The 15405-nt window shown below is 44.2% G+C and overlaps 1 protein-coding gene across 6 annotated transcripts in view; it reads right to left on the bottom strand.

Moving 5' to 3' along the window:
- Nucleotides 1-14609, bottom strand: part of LOC104316126 (ceramide synthase 4) — a 51915-nt gene extending 37306 nt beyond the window's left edge. The window contains exons 1-2 of one of the 6 annotated variants that reach the window (XM_069789956.1): nucleotides 14395-14609; nucleotides 5921-5975 (exon numbers count right to left, since the gene is read on the bottom strand). In XM_069789956.1, coding sequence (XP_069646057.1) covers nucleotides 5921-5940 — 20 coding nt within the window. In that variant the 5' untranslated portion in view covers nucleotides 5941-5975; nucleotides 14395-14609. Of the gene's footprint in view, nucleotides 1-2140; nucleotides 2221-5920; nucleotides 5976-8819; nucleotides 9020-9363; nucleotides 9500-14394 lie in introns of those variants that run through there. The other 5 variants (XM_069789954.1, XM_069789955.1, XM_069789960.1 and 2 more) reach the window with 5 other exon arrangements.
- Nucleotides 14610-15405: the final 796 nt, after the last annotated feature.

The raw sequence follows: 15405 nt of genomic DNA, 5'->3' as shown, positions 1-15405 counted from the left end.
GCCATACTCCTCCTCCAGGAACCTGGACATGCTTCCCTACTAAGGCTTAAGTAACCTGGCTTGAACTGCAGCACCCATTGTCAAACTAGTTTCAAAAACAAAGTGCTAAGTTACCAGTGTAAAAAGCAGCAGAGACAAAAACTGAAGACCTTTGCAGGCTCTGTCTGGCACTTACCCCATGGCTATATTATTAAATGAAGCAACATTCCTTTATTACTTCCAGGGCAGGGTGAGATAACATAAACCTTGTTGTCCTGACACTTGGGAACAACCAGTATTCTGCTACTGAACACAAACTCTACAAACAAAAAAAATTTCAACAAAAACCACTGGAGAGCACATGCTGATTGTTTTGGTGAGGCACAAGAACACCATGTTCTACCATCACTGCATAAAAAATCTACAGACCATACTACATCTTAGTATGAACATCAGACATGACTAGTGTCCAAGTAAGGCAGCTGAGGCATCTAAAGTACCAGCAAATACATTAAGACATGTATTCCCAGATCTATGTGTGTTTCTTGAGAAAGTACAAATGTAAAATGCAAGAAGGCGGCACCTATAAAATACAAACGAGCTACTCAGCAATTTCTTTGGATTTTTTCCTTCATTCTTTCTTCTAATGCCTGCTATTTCCTCCAGTCTCTACAGAAATAGCAGTCACTGGCTGACATCACTTGATAGAACTGAGGAAGAAAATTAAGTTAGTGGCCTCAGGCCACAGTGAGCTAAGAATTCAGGTTGGGAGATCACACAAAGAAATCAAAAGGGAGCTTACTTCCACCTGAACTGCTCATCTCTCCTTTCTCTGAATTCATCAGTACCAAACAAAGCAAGAGTCAGGCAGTCTTAGTGAGACCTTCTCCTTCAAAGGGAGTCAAAACACAGTAAAAACTGCCAAAAAGCCCTCTAAGCAGAAAAGCTATTTATCCCCAAAGGCTGTACCAACAAGCAGACTGTACACCAATAGAAGCATTTTCACAGATTTTGGAAGAAAGGGACAAAAAGGAATCATGCACTGTGAGAATACACACTGAATAAGGCTCAAAACTTTAAGCATGAGCAGCAATAACTTTGTGAGATCCTCAAAACTCTTCCAAAGGCAAATTCTGGCCTTACAACCCAGGTCCTGTGCATGGAGGTTCAGGTGGTGGAGAAACAGAAAATACTTGCCTAGAGTTTTCAATACGGTACATACTCCAGACATCTTTCCTACTGCCAACTGAAATTTTTCAACTGATTATCTCTACCCCTGTTACTCAACAATCACATACCAGGCCTCAAAAAGTTTAATTCTAACTTAAAAACTGGGAAAAATTAAGAGCAGGTAGTAGGTTCAAGTTTCCAAGCCATACTCAAGTCACATTAAAATACTACACAGCTCTCAATAAAGCCTCTTTCCCAGAAGCTCATGGGACAGTGCAATGCTTGTCCAATGCATTACCTGATTCTTCAGTCCTTTCAAAGCATAAATATTCCTAAATAGGCGTACAGTTCTGGTCTGATGGCCCTCTCCTAATCTGTCCTCTAAGAATCACGCTCGGCAAGCCTTTCTGTTCCCTTCCAGGAGAGATCTTCCTCTTCTGCCCTGCCACCTCTGGCCACGTGCTTAATTCTACAGTTTGTAGCAGCCCTCAGAAGCTCTTCATCCCTAGTTTCATCTAGAGTTCCGACTTCCCTGCAGTCCAAAGCTTCACCATTGCTCCTTATTTGTATAGTCAACCCCTGCAGTGAGTCAAGCACTTGGTTATCCTACTCCCTCCCACAAATGGGCCATTTCCCCAAAGACATGTTTTCTAATTCATCACACCAGCAGCTGTGAGCATTCAGCTAAGCAAAGCCCTGAACTCCTGAACTGCTAATCTTAGGTCAAAAAGAGAGAATCAGTTGTGATAAATAAGAAAGACAAAGGGACAGAAGTGCATGACTTCTCTGCCACAGACCTAGCAAAGATAAAACGTCAAAGTGGAATTGGATCATCTTGAATGCCAATGCAGATTGGGAAAGCACTTATCTATCAGTTGGGATGAATTGCATGAAGTTGAGGGAGGTATCCGTATTACAACCTAGTACACCTACAAGATGCAGAGCATGACTTTTTACACAATGCTCGTTCTCCCTCGTGCAGGAAACATACAGGCTTTAATTAGTTTGTGTGAGCTGGCTTTGAATTTCAGTATCAACAGTTCCATCAGCTTCCCAGGTATTTGTTCCAACAAACTCTCCAGGCTGTTCCAAAGATTAGAGAAAAAAAAAAGAAATTTAATTAGTCTAAAATTAAGATTTTTTAAAACAATACTCTTATACTAGTACATGTTTTCATTATATTTTTCATTTTGAAACACAAAACTTAAATCCTTATCTGAGAATAACATCTACATTCCCAACATTACCACAGAAGCAAAATACATTAAAAACACTGAGAAAGAAATGGCAACCGGCAGAAAGATTTTCCTTTCTCCAGATTAAAACAATTGTGAGTCACGTTTCACAATCATTACTGCTTAATGAGTAATGCAATCTACCACAGGATGGTTATTTAAAAAAAATTTGAATATGAATTATTCGTGATTAGCACAGATAACTTAAAAGCCCTGTAATATGGATAACTTATAAAGCAGAATGTAAAACTCAAGTTCTTTCAACAGGCAGTACCCTTTTTTGCTGGAATAGTATCTAACATCAAGAGAACCTCTCTCCATCTGAGCTTTACCTATGACGTAAACAAATCATTATAAGACAGTATATTAATTGTCATGGTATTGAAGGCTGCAACCACACCGTGTTATTTATCCAGCAATTCTGACGTTACAGGATGGTTTCTGAATTTCTTGTACAATGGGACCATTTTAATAAGCGATCCTGTCAAATGCAGATAAAACGTTTATTTCAGATTGCTTAGCCTAGGTGGTCTTCTCTTATTAACACGGTCACTCCTTAAGCTGCAGATTCCACCTCCTGCTCTGCTAATGAGGAGTCCCTGCATTATGCTGCAGGCATGAGGGGACTGTGACAGGTAATTCAAACACCACATTTATTCCACACTGAGACAATCTCTCTACAACACATATATTAATTTATCTTCACTGCAGCCAGTTGTTCTGCCCTGCCTGAGCTGAGACAATCACGCCTACATCAGCTGCAGAGGGGGAATACGCCAGCCCTGAGCAGCGCAGGCCAGAGTGACAGCCACAGCCATTTGGATCCTCCTGCACAAAGTCAGCACCTCTGGCTCTCGCAGCACAGCCCTGATTCATGCTGGCTGAGCTCAGGGTTTATTTTTAAAATACAGATACTAAGGGTCACTTTCTCCTTACTTCAATTCACCACAAGTGACTTTACAAGAAAAATCACATAGAAATTATTATTTTGGGAATTCTGCCTTCATGCTTTTACTTCAGTATCATCTCTAAACAGAAAAATTCCTATGATCTTTTCTTTGAAAACATTAAAGACAAACTCTGACATAACAACTTTCAAGTCCTCCAGAAGGAAGCCATCCTTCATACATGTATGAAGAAAGAGAGATGGACAATAAGGAAGAAGTTGCCCCAAAAGCTCCGATAGTACCCCAGGGGTCAAAATAACACTGCTTATTACAAAAAAATAACCTGAACACAGCCTGTAGTTAACCTCTTTCAAGATTTTTTTTTTTTGCCTTATCTATTTTGATTCAAAGCCTTGGCACTTGTTGGGTTGGAAGGCATATGCCATACCTGTTTCTGTGGCCATCTGTGCAACAACCTCACAAAGCAAAATATTTGAAGAATTTCTTGATTTTTGGAAGTGACTTTTAAAACAAAGAAACCAGTTGTTATCACAACCAATTTCAGTAAAAGCTGAATCAATCTTGAAGGTAATGGAATTACTGCACTTGGTCGTCTTTGAGCCTATTCACTATTTTTCAAATGAAAGCTACCCTTGAATTAATTAGAATTAAAGCATATTTGAAAAAGGAGTGGGAAACATGCACTAGATACTTGACACTGCTGTGTAATTATGGACAAACATGCTGAGGTGTACTCCTCAGTAAACATGAATATACCACAAAAATTACCCCCAACAGAACAAACAGCCTTCAGTGGATTTTCAAAACTGGGAAAACAACATTTGATTTCTCTTTATTTAAGAAGAACCTGCCATGGAATGCCAGTGGAATTAAATATTAAACCTTCAATACAGATATACTAAAGGTTAATACATGCATACGATAGAGACCCACAATAAAATTAAAGCCTTTATTTAAAAGAGGAGGGCAGTCAAGGACATGGAATGAGGGCTTGCAATATATTTCAGCAATCTGTAGAAAACAGCCTGCAGCTAGAAGGTCAGCATGAGAGACCAGAACCACCGCTGAGTCACATCATGACTGTGTAGGAAGACCAAGGAGAGTAGCTCTGTCTCATTCCTTTGATGGCAAGGATGCAACTGGTGGAGAGCAACATTTGTGCACCTAAGCCCTTTATGGTAGCTTTGCACCAGACATCAGTCTGGGCTGGATAATGGCTCCTGGAACTGATCTACCCAATATAACAAGACAAGAACCTGCATTGTGTATGCTGGGGCTTTATACCCTGCTGGGCAAGGATGCAGTGCCCCAGCTCTTGGCAGAGTTTCCTATACATCTCCTTAACAGATGTACTCCAGGTCTAGAGACTCTGTTAGCTGGAGCTTTTACAACACAACCTGCAGCGTGTTGCACTGCAATGAAAATGGTGGTATAAATTCTAAACCTGTGACATACTCCATTGAAGTGTCCAATTACTCTATTAATATTAACTAAAATGAGGATAATTAATTTTACTAGTAGGAAATCATTACACAATTTTGGCTTTCTAAAGAGTAATCTATTTTTAAGTAAGTTCTGGTATTAGATTAAGGGAAAGGGGAAGCCAAGATTCTTTAGGTAAAAGCATGGGTTTTCTCCTACAGGGAAGAAATCTGGAACAGCCATTAGAAATACAAGCAGGAGATAAAACACAGAGCACAATAAGCAATCCTGACCCTGGAAATCTTACTACACTTCTGTTCTGATAAAACAGGCTCTAAATTCACAGCTAAAGTAGAATCGATTCAAAACTGTACTCCCTGCTTTACATTGGATTTTAGCGTGTACTTGTTATGGCATAGCAATGTTTGGATGCATCCAAAGAGTTCAAATTTAAAAAAATGTGATTTTCCAGATAGTGCTGTGAGATACTGATTCAATTTTCAGCATTTCAGAGAACAAGTACATGTTAGTTACAGCCCACAGTACAGAAAATCAAGACAGACTGTTTGTTTTGACTTGTGGATGTTGGTCCTTTGAGATTCTATAATCTCATTTCTTCTAAGTTTGCTTTCACCGAACAAAGCCAAAGACTGGAGCACAGGCGACCACAGCAAGGGAAGAAACAGATGTGTTTCCTTTAAGATTATATCAATGGGTGGAGAGATCCACCACAATCCTTAAAATGAAACTGCTGCTCTTTCCAGCGTGAAAAGATTCCCCTGCTGAGACAGGTTCCTTGTAACTTAGAGCCAGTGTAAACTAACGCTGCCATCAAAGACTAGACCGTGGCCTCCACCCGTTCCTGACCAGCACTCCCAGTTCACCACCACTAACTCCCCGTACTCAATACAAGAATTTATGAGGCTTCACAGAGAACCAGGCTGAGAAGATCTGGGTTAAAACTTAAACTTTTTTTCTTTTTATTTGGGGTTGATTTTACCCTACGCCGCTTCCTCAGTGCAATTCACCACCTGGCTTCAAAATCATTTGTGCAAGCTCAATGCAAGGTACAAGAGAAAAGCACAAGTGGCTTGGGGCAGGCCAAGGTGTTACTTTTCTCTACAGAAATGCAGCTCAAGCTGATCAAGCTGTACTGTTGCAGAAAACGCCTCCATTGAGCTCCAAATGTCCAAATGCTACCCTTACCTGGAAATATCTGGATTCATGTCATCAAGTCCTTACTGGCCTCTGCAAAAAGAACCTGAAAAAAAAACCCAAAACACAAAATTAAGCCTGAATATATCATATACGCAGCCCAAAGCAATTTCTGAGTGTACGCATGTGGAACCAACTTGCAGGGACCCTCAGCATCACATCACGTAAGACACTATGTCTGTGTTTCTCCCATATTTCTCTTACAGGTGAGTAGCAAGCTTATAAAACTTTCCCCTGCTCATCTTAGACCTGAAAAAGTAGTGTACGATAACATTCTAGCTGCATTTTACTCTCTTGCAGGGAAACTGGCTATGCATTAAGGTCTGAAGATTCCTCGAGACATCTTTCGTTTAAAACAACTGCTTCCAAAGCCTTGATAAATCATCATAACCTGGATACATGGCAACGCAGCTGCTACAGAACAGATGTTAGATCACTTAATCTGCTGCAAGCAGTGGTCACAAACCAAACTCTTTTATAGTAGTTCTGTGTGCAGTGCCCTCCAGAAAGAGAAGTCCCATGGTTGTAACTACCTTGGAAGAAAATGAGGCAATGCTCAGAAGTATGCCTAGATAGCTACAGCCTTACCACCTGCAGCTGTACTGACTAAACACTCATTTACCATAATCACTATTCGCAAGTAGAAAAAACTGGTTTGCAGTTTGATTTTTGTGTATCGAGCCCATATATGCCGCTTCCTAGAATCAGAGAATACTAAAATGCATGATCTACAGAGGCTTTCACTTCCTTCCCTGGCCTGTGAAGTATCGTTCTCTGCCATAAACATTTCAGAAAAGAAAAATTTGTCTCACTCTATGAGCCCAATAGCAGTTTTTTTCCCCAAAAAGCTCTGCAGGGAAGAGCTTAGAATATTATAGAAGCTGGTGTTATAATACAGAATAAAAATTTAGAAAAACAGTATTAATTTTCCTCATATATATCTCAAAGGACAGAAAGCAGTCAGACTTCCTCGACACCTTTTAGTTTCTTGAGTTCTCTTGGGGTCATGAATATAATCAAACATCCTCATCAGCTCCCTTTCAGAAAAATTCTCAATTGCAGGAATGACTGATATAATTGTTTTTGTATTTACTGAACACTGCCAGATCTATAAAAAATTGGCTGTTGTTGTGATATTGACTCTTCAGAGCTCATGCTCTCCTTCAGACCAGACACCATTTAAGTTCTGCACTCAAAAGGATGTCAGGAAACTCTAAGTAGTCTTCAAACTACAATAAAAATGCCTTCCATCAAGCTGGTGGCCTCATGAAGAGAAGAAAAGGAACTCCCTCAAGTGGACAAGTTTTAAAAAGAAGCTTTCTTTAGCTCTATTTCTGCTCAAAAAGTGCATACTAGAAAACTGAATTTTTAAGTCTGTGATGATGTCTGCACGAGTACACAACGTCAGAGCTTCAGAGTTCAGACAGGTCAGTGTCCCTACATAGGCTTGGGAGGTTAAGAGCAGTAGCTTAGACATCCCCAAGCACCACCATTCATGTGTCTTTCTTGGTAGAATAGGGTCTCCCCAGACACTAAGAACATGGGAAAAGGGCACCAACTCAGAAGACACATTTTTATTTTGATTAGAGCTGAGATACAGCATTAGTTCCTCAAGCGCAGCCTGTAGAGTTGGCAGCAGGAATCTAATCCTTGCCACATGTGAACAGAAAAGCCGAGTCTCTCTGAATTACCTGTGTGGCAGACTGCAAAAGTAAATCCAGTTTCTGTGCATTTAGGTGGACTATAACAGAAGGACAATGTAATAATCATTTTTAATTGCAGGTATTTGCCTTCCTTCTTGCCTGGAAGCAGCTATCAAGCTGAGAAATCTCTACTCTCTGCTTTATCTCCTTAATAACTTTAACATGACATTGGAATTAGATTAAGAAAATTAATATTTTATACGAATTTCACCAGTTTGTAACAGCTAATAACCCAGAACAGGTATTCCTCACTCAGCAGCATTGATTCTAGATCAAAAGCACTTTTGGCTTAACATCAGATGCACTTTTCAATTTTGCCAGCTTCTTTGCTGCTCTGAACACAAGCAACTCGCAAAGTCCTTATCTTCCAACATACAACCTTAGGTTAACAACATAAAAGCTTTTTCCTTTTATTTTATTTTTTAATTATTAAACAGAAATGATGAAAAAGCTCCTCTGCATTTTTAAGTCTCCTGACTCCTGGAAGTCTCCTGACTATCTTGATAAACTTGAGCTTGGCGATAAATCAATCACCAGCACAGTCTCACATCTCACAACCAGTTGTCCCTGTTGGCCGAAGGAGAGATTGGCTCCTTTGGGGGGCAAACATCACGACGTTTGTTCTCTCAAACACACCTTCCACCTGACTGTTGCAAAACTTAGCTCATAAAACTTCACATTACACTTGCAAAAGAAGGAATTGCCTTTAGATGCTGATAAATGACGTAGATAAATAAGCAAGCATTTTCAAATGTGACTAGCTAAAATTCAGATGTCTGACTTCACATTAAGCACCATTATCTATCCTGGAAACACCTCATGCTCTGACACCTGACTTATCGGTCTCACTCAACTGCCAGTGCTTCCTAAAACCTACCATCTGATCTGGCTTTGAACGATTCCAGAAGTGGAATTCACCATCAAGCATACGGTTTGGGTTTTTTGGCAACTTTAAGCCAAGACGATTTTTTTTTTCCCTTGCACTACTTGAATTTTGACCATTACACAAATCTTTTTAAAAAGAATCATAATCACAAACCTATTCTTTCAGTCTCGTGGCCAGCTTTGCCATCCTTTTCTCTGGGAACAGTTTTCACTGCCAGCAAGAAAATCCTCCCTCGATTTCAGAATTTTTCATACAAAGGGTTAGGAGTGAAGTACTGAAGACTCCACCAAGAGCTACTTACAGGAGGACAGAATGGCTCCTCAAAAAGGACCACTACGATCGCCTTCTCTGACCTTCCTCACCGCAAAGACAGCTCAATACAACCCTTTCGTTCTGTATTGATTTCATACGATCTGGCTGCGCTGCCCGAGCGGCGCGAAAACTCCTCCGAGCGAGCTGCGCGAAGGACTTTTCTCTCCTCCAGGTTGTCGCAGCCCCCAAGAGCCCACCCGGCCTCCTCCCCACCCCGCCGGGTGCCCCTCGGCAGGTGGGCGCCAGGTCCTCGCACCCCTCCCCTCAGAACACGGCTCCGCCGCGGCGGGACCGGCATGAGGAGCTGGCTCCCCAAAAGCCCCTTCCCACCGCGGGTTCTGCAGACCGAGGGGCAGCGCTCACAGCCCCGGCGCCGCTACCCCCTCCCTCCTCAGCCGCTGCCGCCTCCCCCGTTATCCTTTCAGGCAGCCCCCGCCCCGCCCGCGCCTCCGGACTCCCCCCCCCCCCACACACCCTCCCGGCACCGCCAGCTCGACGGGCTCCCGCCGTCACTTTACCCACCGCCCGCTCACCTCCAGCTTCCCCCCGCCGGGGCGGCGCCGACCCGGTCTCCCCGGAGACCCGCGCCGCGTCCGGCCCTTGCGCGCCCCGGGCGGAGCGAGGAGGCTGTGGCGGCCGCGGGGCGGGGCGGTGCCGGCCCGGGCGCAGCTCTTGCTCCCCCCCCCTACCCCTCCGGCGCCGGCCAGGCCGGGCCTTTCCTCACACAGCTCTGCCCGGCCCCCCCGGCTTCAGGGCGGCCGCCGCGGGTGGGAGAGTCCTGGGCCGAGGGCCCCGGGGCGGGCTCTCCCTCAGGCGGGAGGGCTTTGGTGGGCACCCGAAGGCAGAGGTCCATAAGCAGGGGCACCCAGGGCTGCTGGGGATGGGGCACTGAGGGGGTTTGGGAGGACAGGCAGGTGCTGGGGACCCTGGAGTGAGTGCTTCGGCCTGTCTGAGCCTTGCCAGGAGCAACCCACCCGGGAGGTGACGGGTGGTTACGGGAAGGCCCCGGGTGTGTTACCACATCAAAGGAAAACTTGGCCTGTTCGTCTTCCCCCAGAGGGTAGGACCGTCTCCGGGAAGAGAAGGGCTGGACGGGACAGCCGTGCTAGGACATGTATGAGGTGACATAAATGACACGGCAGCCCTGATACAGATGGACTCCTGGCAGAAATAACCTCACCGAAGACCCCATGTTCTGTCACATGTCACGGCAACGTAATACCGCCATTTGCACGGTGCCATTTATAGCTGTCAGAGTGAAATGCTAATGAACTAGCCTAAGGGTTATTTTATATGCACCTTTCATGACTGCAGATAAAAAGATAAGATGAATCTTCTTCATAAGGCCCTTGCTCCTCTTGCAGTCTGATGGAAGAGACTGCCACCCTGCCACTGCCCTGCTGAACCAACTTCTGCTCCTTTCCTTGTCGTGCATGCTTCCCCCCTTTTCTTTTGCCTATAACCTCTTCTTTTACCTTCATTACTCTCCTAAAGCTCTTTACAACAAATCTGCTAATTTCATGCCTGAGCACCTGCTCTATCCCTTGTATAAAAAATACATTTTAAATACACGTATGAATGCATGCACACAAAATTATGTTCTAAAATTCAAACATGCATCAAGCAGGACATATAGCAGCCTATAAACACCTGAGTGGGTGATGCTAGAATCCACTTCTGCAGTTACACATTTCATCTTTTGCCAACAATGAATGTGTTTAGTTTAACCCAGCGTTTTCTTCACAAGTGGAGGAAAAAAAAAAAGGCCTTCAGCAAATTGCAGCTGCTCTTTATGTTGAAAACCAGTGGTTAAAGTACATGTTATTTCAGTCAAAACAAGGAGAAAGAGCTAATACTGTGGACCACAGCTTTGGAATCACTGTGGTACAGCTGTGTAGATTTTAAGGCCAGAAAAAAAATCCTTAAGATGATCTATTCTGTCCTCCTGTGTTACATCGGCCAAAAAAAATTCCACCCCATCATTCTTGCTTTCAAGTCTCGGGAGTACAGATCATGTGTACTGTTATTGTTTGCCAGCGTGCTATAATGCATTCTTGGAGCACTTAAGAATGTTCTCTCTCATCTTACTAAAATGCTGTCCATCAGCTCTTCGTTTCCAGACTTTCCTAAAGCTGTAGTCAGCATGGTTATGATAAGCATGGTTATAAATACCTGTGCAGATAGAAATGTTAACAATTTTAAAACAAATACAGTGACTTGTAGTTTTCTTGCTTACATATTTTAGTCTACGTGCTCCGTTTCAATCAAGCAATGCACAATCAAGCTTGTACCAGACGGATGGCTTGAAAACAGTTTCTGCTCCAGTAGCCAGGTTGCCAGGAACAGATTAGTATCAGGGCAAATGTGTCGGTGAAGATAGTTGCATGAGGTAGTAGGGCCCTGGATTTACAGTCATGTCAGGAACCTCTGGCCATATCATAGCCCCTCGGGGGGACCCCAGTGCTCCTACGTGTAGCTAGTGGTCCTGTAGTTCATCGTGTGGCATCACTGAAACCAACTTAAAACGGTGCTTGGCCTGCAGCGTCTGTATTTATAAAGCCAGCTTTTCTGGGTCTGATCCAAAGCCCACTGACGTCAATGAAAAACTCCCACTGACTTCCAAAGGATTGGGATTGGGCCTTCTGTGAGCAAAAATCTGCTCATTTCAGTGCGTGCACAGGGTGAAACAAAAACATCTAAGACCACTGGAGCAAAGGAAGGGGCTGCGTTCAGGGCGTTATGTGTCTTTTTTTCTTGGGTTAGCTGTGACTCGGTTACAGAGGTGTAATATGAGTCCTGCCACTTGGGAGGAGCAGTCTCTGCATCATCACCAGCACACAGACCCGCAGCATCGTCAAAGCACAGCACAAACCTACAAGGCTCCACACAGCAAAGCACCTCAGAACACAAAGCCTTGGTGAGGAGCCCTGAACTGGTGCACAGGGATATGACCCATCCATGCCTCATCAGTTGTATAAATCATGGTGAATTTTGAACTATGATTGTGAGTGCTGAATGCTGCCCCTCACTCCCACTGTAGAGAGTGCTCCCTTGAAGCCGTAAAAGGTACCAGTCTTTTGGGGATGTGTACCTCAAGACATCCAAAGGGGTCTGAAACACAAAGATGGACATAGAATATCAGGCTTCTTCAAGTTGTTTCATGAAATAATTAGGAACTGAGGTACTTAACAATCACTTATCATTTTAGAACATAGGCTGCTGAACCCCTGACGGGTTAGTATTTACGTTACAATATATTTATGAATAAGAAAACCAGTTTTTTTAAAATGTGATCGTTTATCCACCAGGTGCCCGTTGTGAGTGGGACGATACTGTGTTGACATCTGAACAAGTCCTCTGGTTACAGTCGATGAAAGAGTCACCCTCTGAAATCCTGTTCAACGAGTCCAAACACAGCTCCGGCCGGGCCCGGTGCTCAGTTTGCCTGGGCTGTCTCTGGTGCAGTGCCGAGTTACGATGTGCTCTGCTGAGAACCCGCAGTGTGGCCTTTGCCCGTGTGGACAGCACCCTCGTGTGGAAAACCAGGGTCCCTGCACACCCAGCCGGGCTTCGTGTGACCGGACTTCAAGGAGAAAGGCCCGCAGGTGAGTCCGTCCTCCCACCGACACGTCTCGCCTCGGTTGCGGCGTGGGAAAGAGGCGGATTCTGACGTTCAAGTCACTCTGAGTCGTGACGCCTCATCCCACCATCTTCTTCATGACCTCTCAATCCTAAGGATCCCAAAGCCGTTGTAATTCAAGATGAGGATACAGCACATCCATGGGATTAGTGCGTCTACTTCTGAAATAGATCCTGTTTATGAAGAAAGGAGGAGGCTGTCTTCAGTAGATATTGCAGTTCCTCAGATCTTAAGAGAGGATGCTGTGAGACGGTGTCTGACTGGAACTGCATACACAGTTCAGGGAAGAGCACGCCGTTATTTACACCTGAAATCTGATGAGGTGCTGTTGCTAACATGACTGTCCTTTTGAACCGGCCTTTCTGATTATCACTTTGTGTCTCTTTGTCAAAGCAGAGTGGAATTTGGAAGGAGTCATCAGTAGCAGACAAACTCAAAAATCTACTTTCCTGTAGATTATGTTTAGGCATGTGGTTATGGACAGGCAATGAGGGTGACAGTGGATAGATACTATGGCTAACACTTCATTTTTGCTTCTCAAGAGGAGGCCCAGCCATTATTAACTGCACCAAACCTCCCTTTCTTCTAGAAATGCTCTTGTTCTAAATTGGTGACATTACTCATGCCAACACTCCTAACCCTAACTGGCTAAGGAGTCTTAAAGTCTTTATGTCATCAGCTAGCTATGTCATGCAAAATAAATCCTCACATGTCTTCACAGAAAGCAGATAACTCTGTTCCAAGTCTGCTGGCCACCCCTTCTTTAGAGACTATGAATTCTAGCTCCGCTTGGGCACCTCCAAATCTGCCTACTCACTACACCTGACTTGGCACAGTTTCAGCATTGGCCAGGGTCAATAGGGTAATGGGCATTTACATGATTAAGGCGTACCAGAAGGAGTCCGGCTCCATTTGCAGTTCGACAAAATATAATGCAATAATATAATGCACTGCACATGTGAATGTCTCCTGTCCTGTTCATCTAAAGGCCATCAGAGCCTGCACATTACAACAGCAAGCGCTTCGTTTTACTTACAGCAGCTTTACAAATAACAACACACAGGTCGTTCTGACAGTGCAGTTGGTTTCACCAGCTACTGTCTTACACTGGAAGCACTGACATATATAGCATATGTTCTGGTTACATTGAAAAATCTTTAATTCAGCAACTTATACCTAGATCCTTGACTTATTTTTATATTCTCACAAAGTATAATAAGCAACAAGAACACACCAAGAAAAACTCTTTCATACACCCTCCTAGACATAATGCACTCAGAGTGCTTTGAGCAGGTCTCTGCCATCTTAGTTACCCTGAAATGCAGAATAGCTAGTGGGATGTAAAGAATGTCTTGATTAGGAAGAGATGATATACATTTACAAACCTTCTAGGTCCCTTTCTCTCTCCATCCACCAATGGCTATCCTTGTAAAAGCAGTGTCTTCTATGGATTTCCTGGAATAACAGCTCCCTTTTGAGGGTCAACACCATCCTAAGAGATTCCAATACTATTGATCACACTATTCCCTAGGAAGATAATGTGCAGCTCCCTCTTACCACCATTGTAGGGATATTTTTGTTAAGCTGTTTTCCTTTTTCCCACTTAGGCCATCCTCAACTCTTGGTGCTGTTCAGTTTCTTCACTTGTTTCAAGAATTTTTTATTCAGGGATATTGGGTCCCTCGCCCTTATCTGTCTCTCAGCAGCTATCTGCTGCCTGGACTCTGCCCCAAATCCTTTAGGTGACAGATGATGACCCATTGATACAGCTCTGCTTCCTCTCTTTCCCAGTGCCATCTCCACTCCAATCCTCTGACACAGGCGTCTGCCCTTATAGTCCCGTTTGGTTTCTAAACTCTAATGAGGGGCCTCAGACACACCGTGCAGAGACAGCATGTCCCAGTGCCTACTGCAGTCCACTTACCCCCTTCTGCTGCCAGCATCCACTGCACTGCCTCATTCACACATTTTTCTTGCTGTCTATCAGCCCAACTTCGTTGTCCTTGGGTATCCTTCCAACCTCGAGTATCCAGAGAAGGTGGCTTATTGCCTGGTGCCAAAGTTCAGTAGCTTGAGCCAAAGTTATGGCTTTGTGAATGTAATAGAAAAAAGAGAGATGCAGACACCATGAGCACTCTTGGATGCCGTGCACCTCCCTCCCCCAATCCGAGGCTGTGTGGGGAGGCACATGGGAGCAGCTTTGTTCCTATTTTAAGTACAGACCAAAGTAGCCAAGAGCCATTTTGTCTCCCCTGTACAGCTTGGCAGGATTTGTGTTACAGACCTCAAAGGACTGCTACTGAGTGTGCTGCTCCAGGGGATTACAGACAGGAAAGGTGTCCCTGGATCTCTGTCCTTCTTGAAAGGACTCTGAAGTATATGACCTGTGGCTAATATTAGACACTGCAACTTCAGCAAGCAATCCAATGCCCTTTCTGTACTTCTTGGCTCTGCCCACTCCTGCTGCCGTCTCAGCCTGCTGCACCATTTTCAGGGTGAATGTCAGGACCCCAGGACTCATGTCACTGGGCACTTGGTCCCTTCCTGAGGTCCCTGCTCCTTCAGCCTCCTGCTCCGCACACCTTGAAGAGAGGGAATTGTCCTGAGAAAGCCCAGAAGAGTGTCTCCTGAGGACTTCTGTATTCTGTTCAGATCCTCTCCAGAATTCCTCATTGTGTCCCTGAGCCTTCTTTGGTGTCTTTGGCCCAATCAGGACCCCTCTAATCGTGTCACAATTCCTACCGATGCCTTCGAGGTTGCCTTTAGCACACTTTCAGCTTTGTAGCAGACCTCACATCCCTCTCATTCTGTCAGAAGTCTTTCTAAGTCTGTTATCTGTGAGCCAGCCCAGTCATTCTGTCCTCTCTCCCCTCTAGCTGTGTGTCGTGGTTTAAGCCCAGCCAGCAACTAAGCACCATGCAGCTGCTCACTCGCT

Source organism: Haliaeetus albicilla, chromosome 8, assembly GCF_947461875.1.
Source record: "Haliaeetus albicilla chromosome 8, bHalAlb1.1, whole genome shotgun sequence".
Classification (NCBI taxonomy): domain Eukaryota; kingdom Metazoa; phylum Chordata; class Aves; order Accipitriformes; family Accipitridae; genus Haliaeetus; species Haliaeetus albicilla.
The sequence above is the reverse complement of the archived record's forward strand: the minus strand, read 5'-3'. Positions and strand labels throughout refer to the sequence as shown.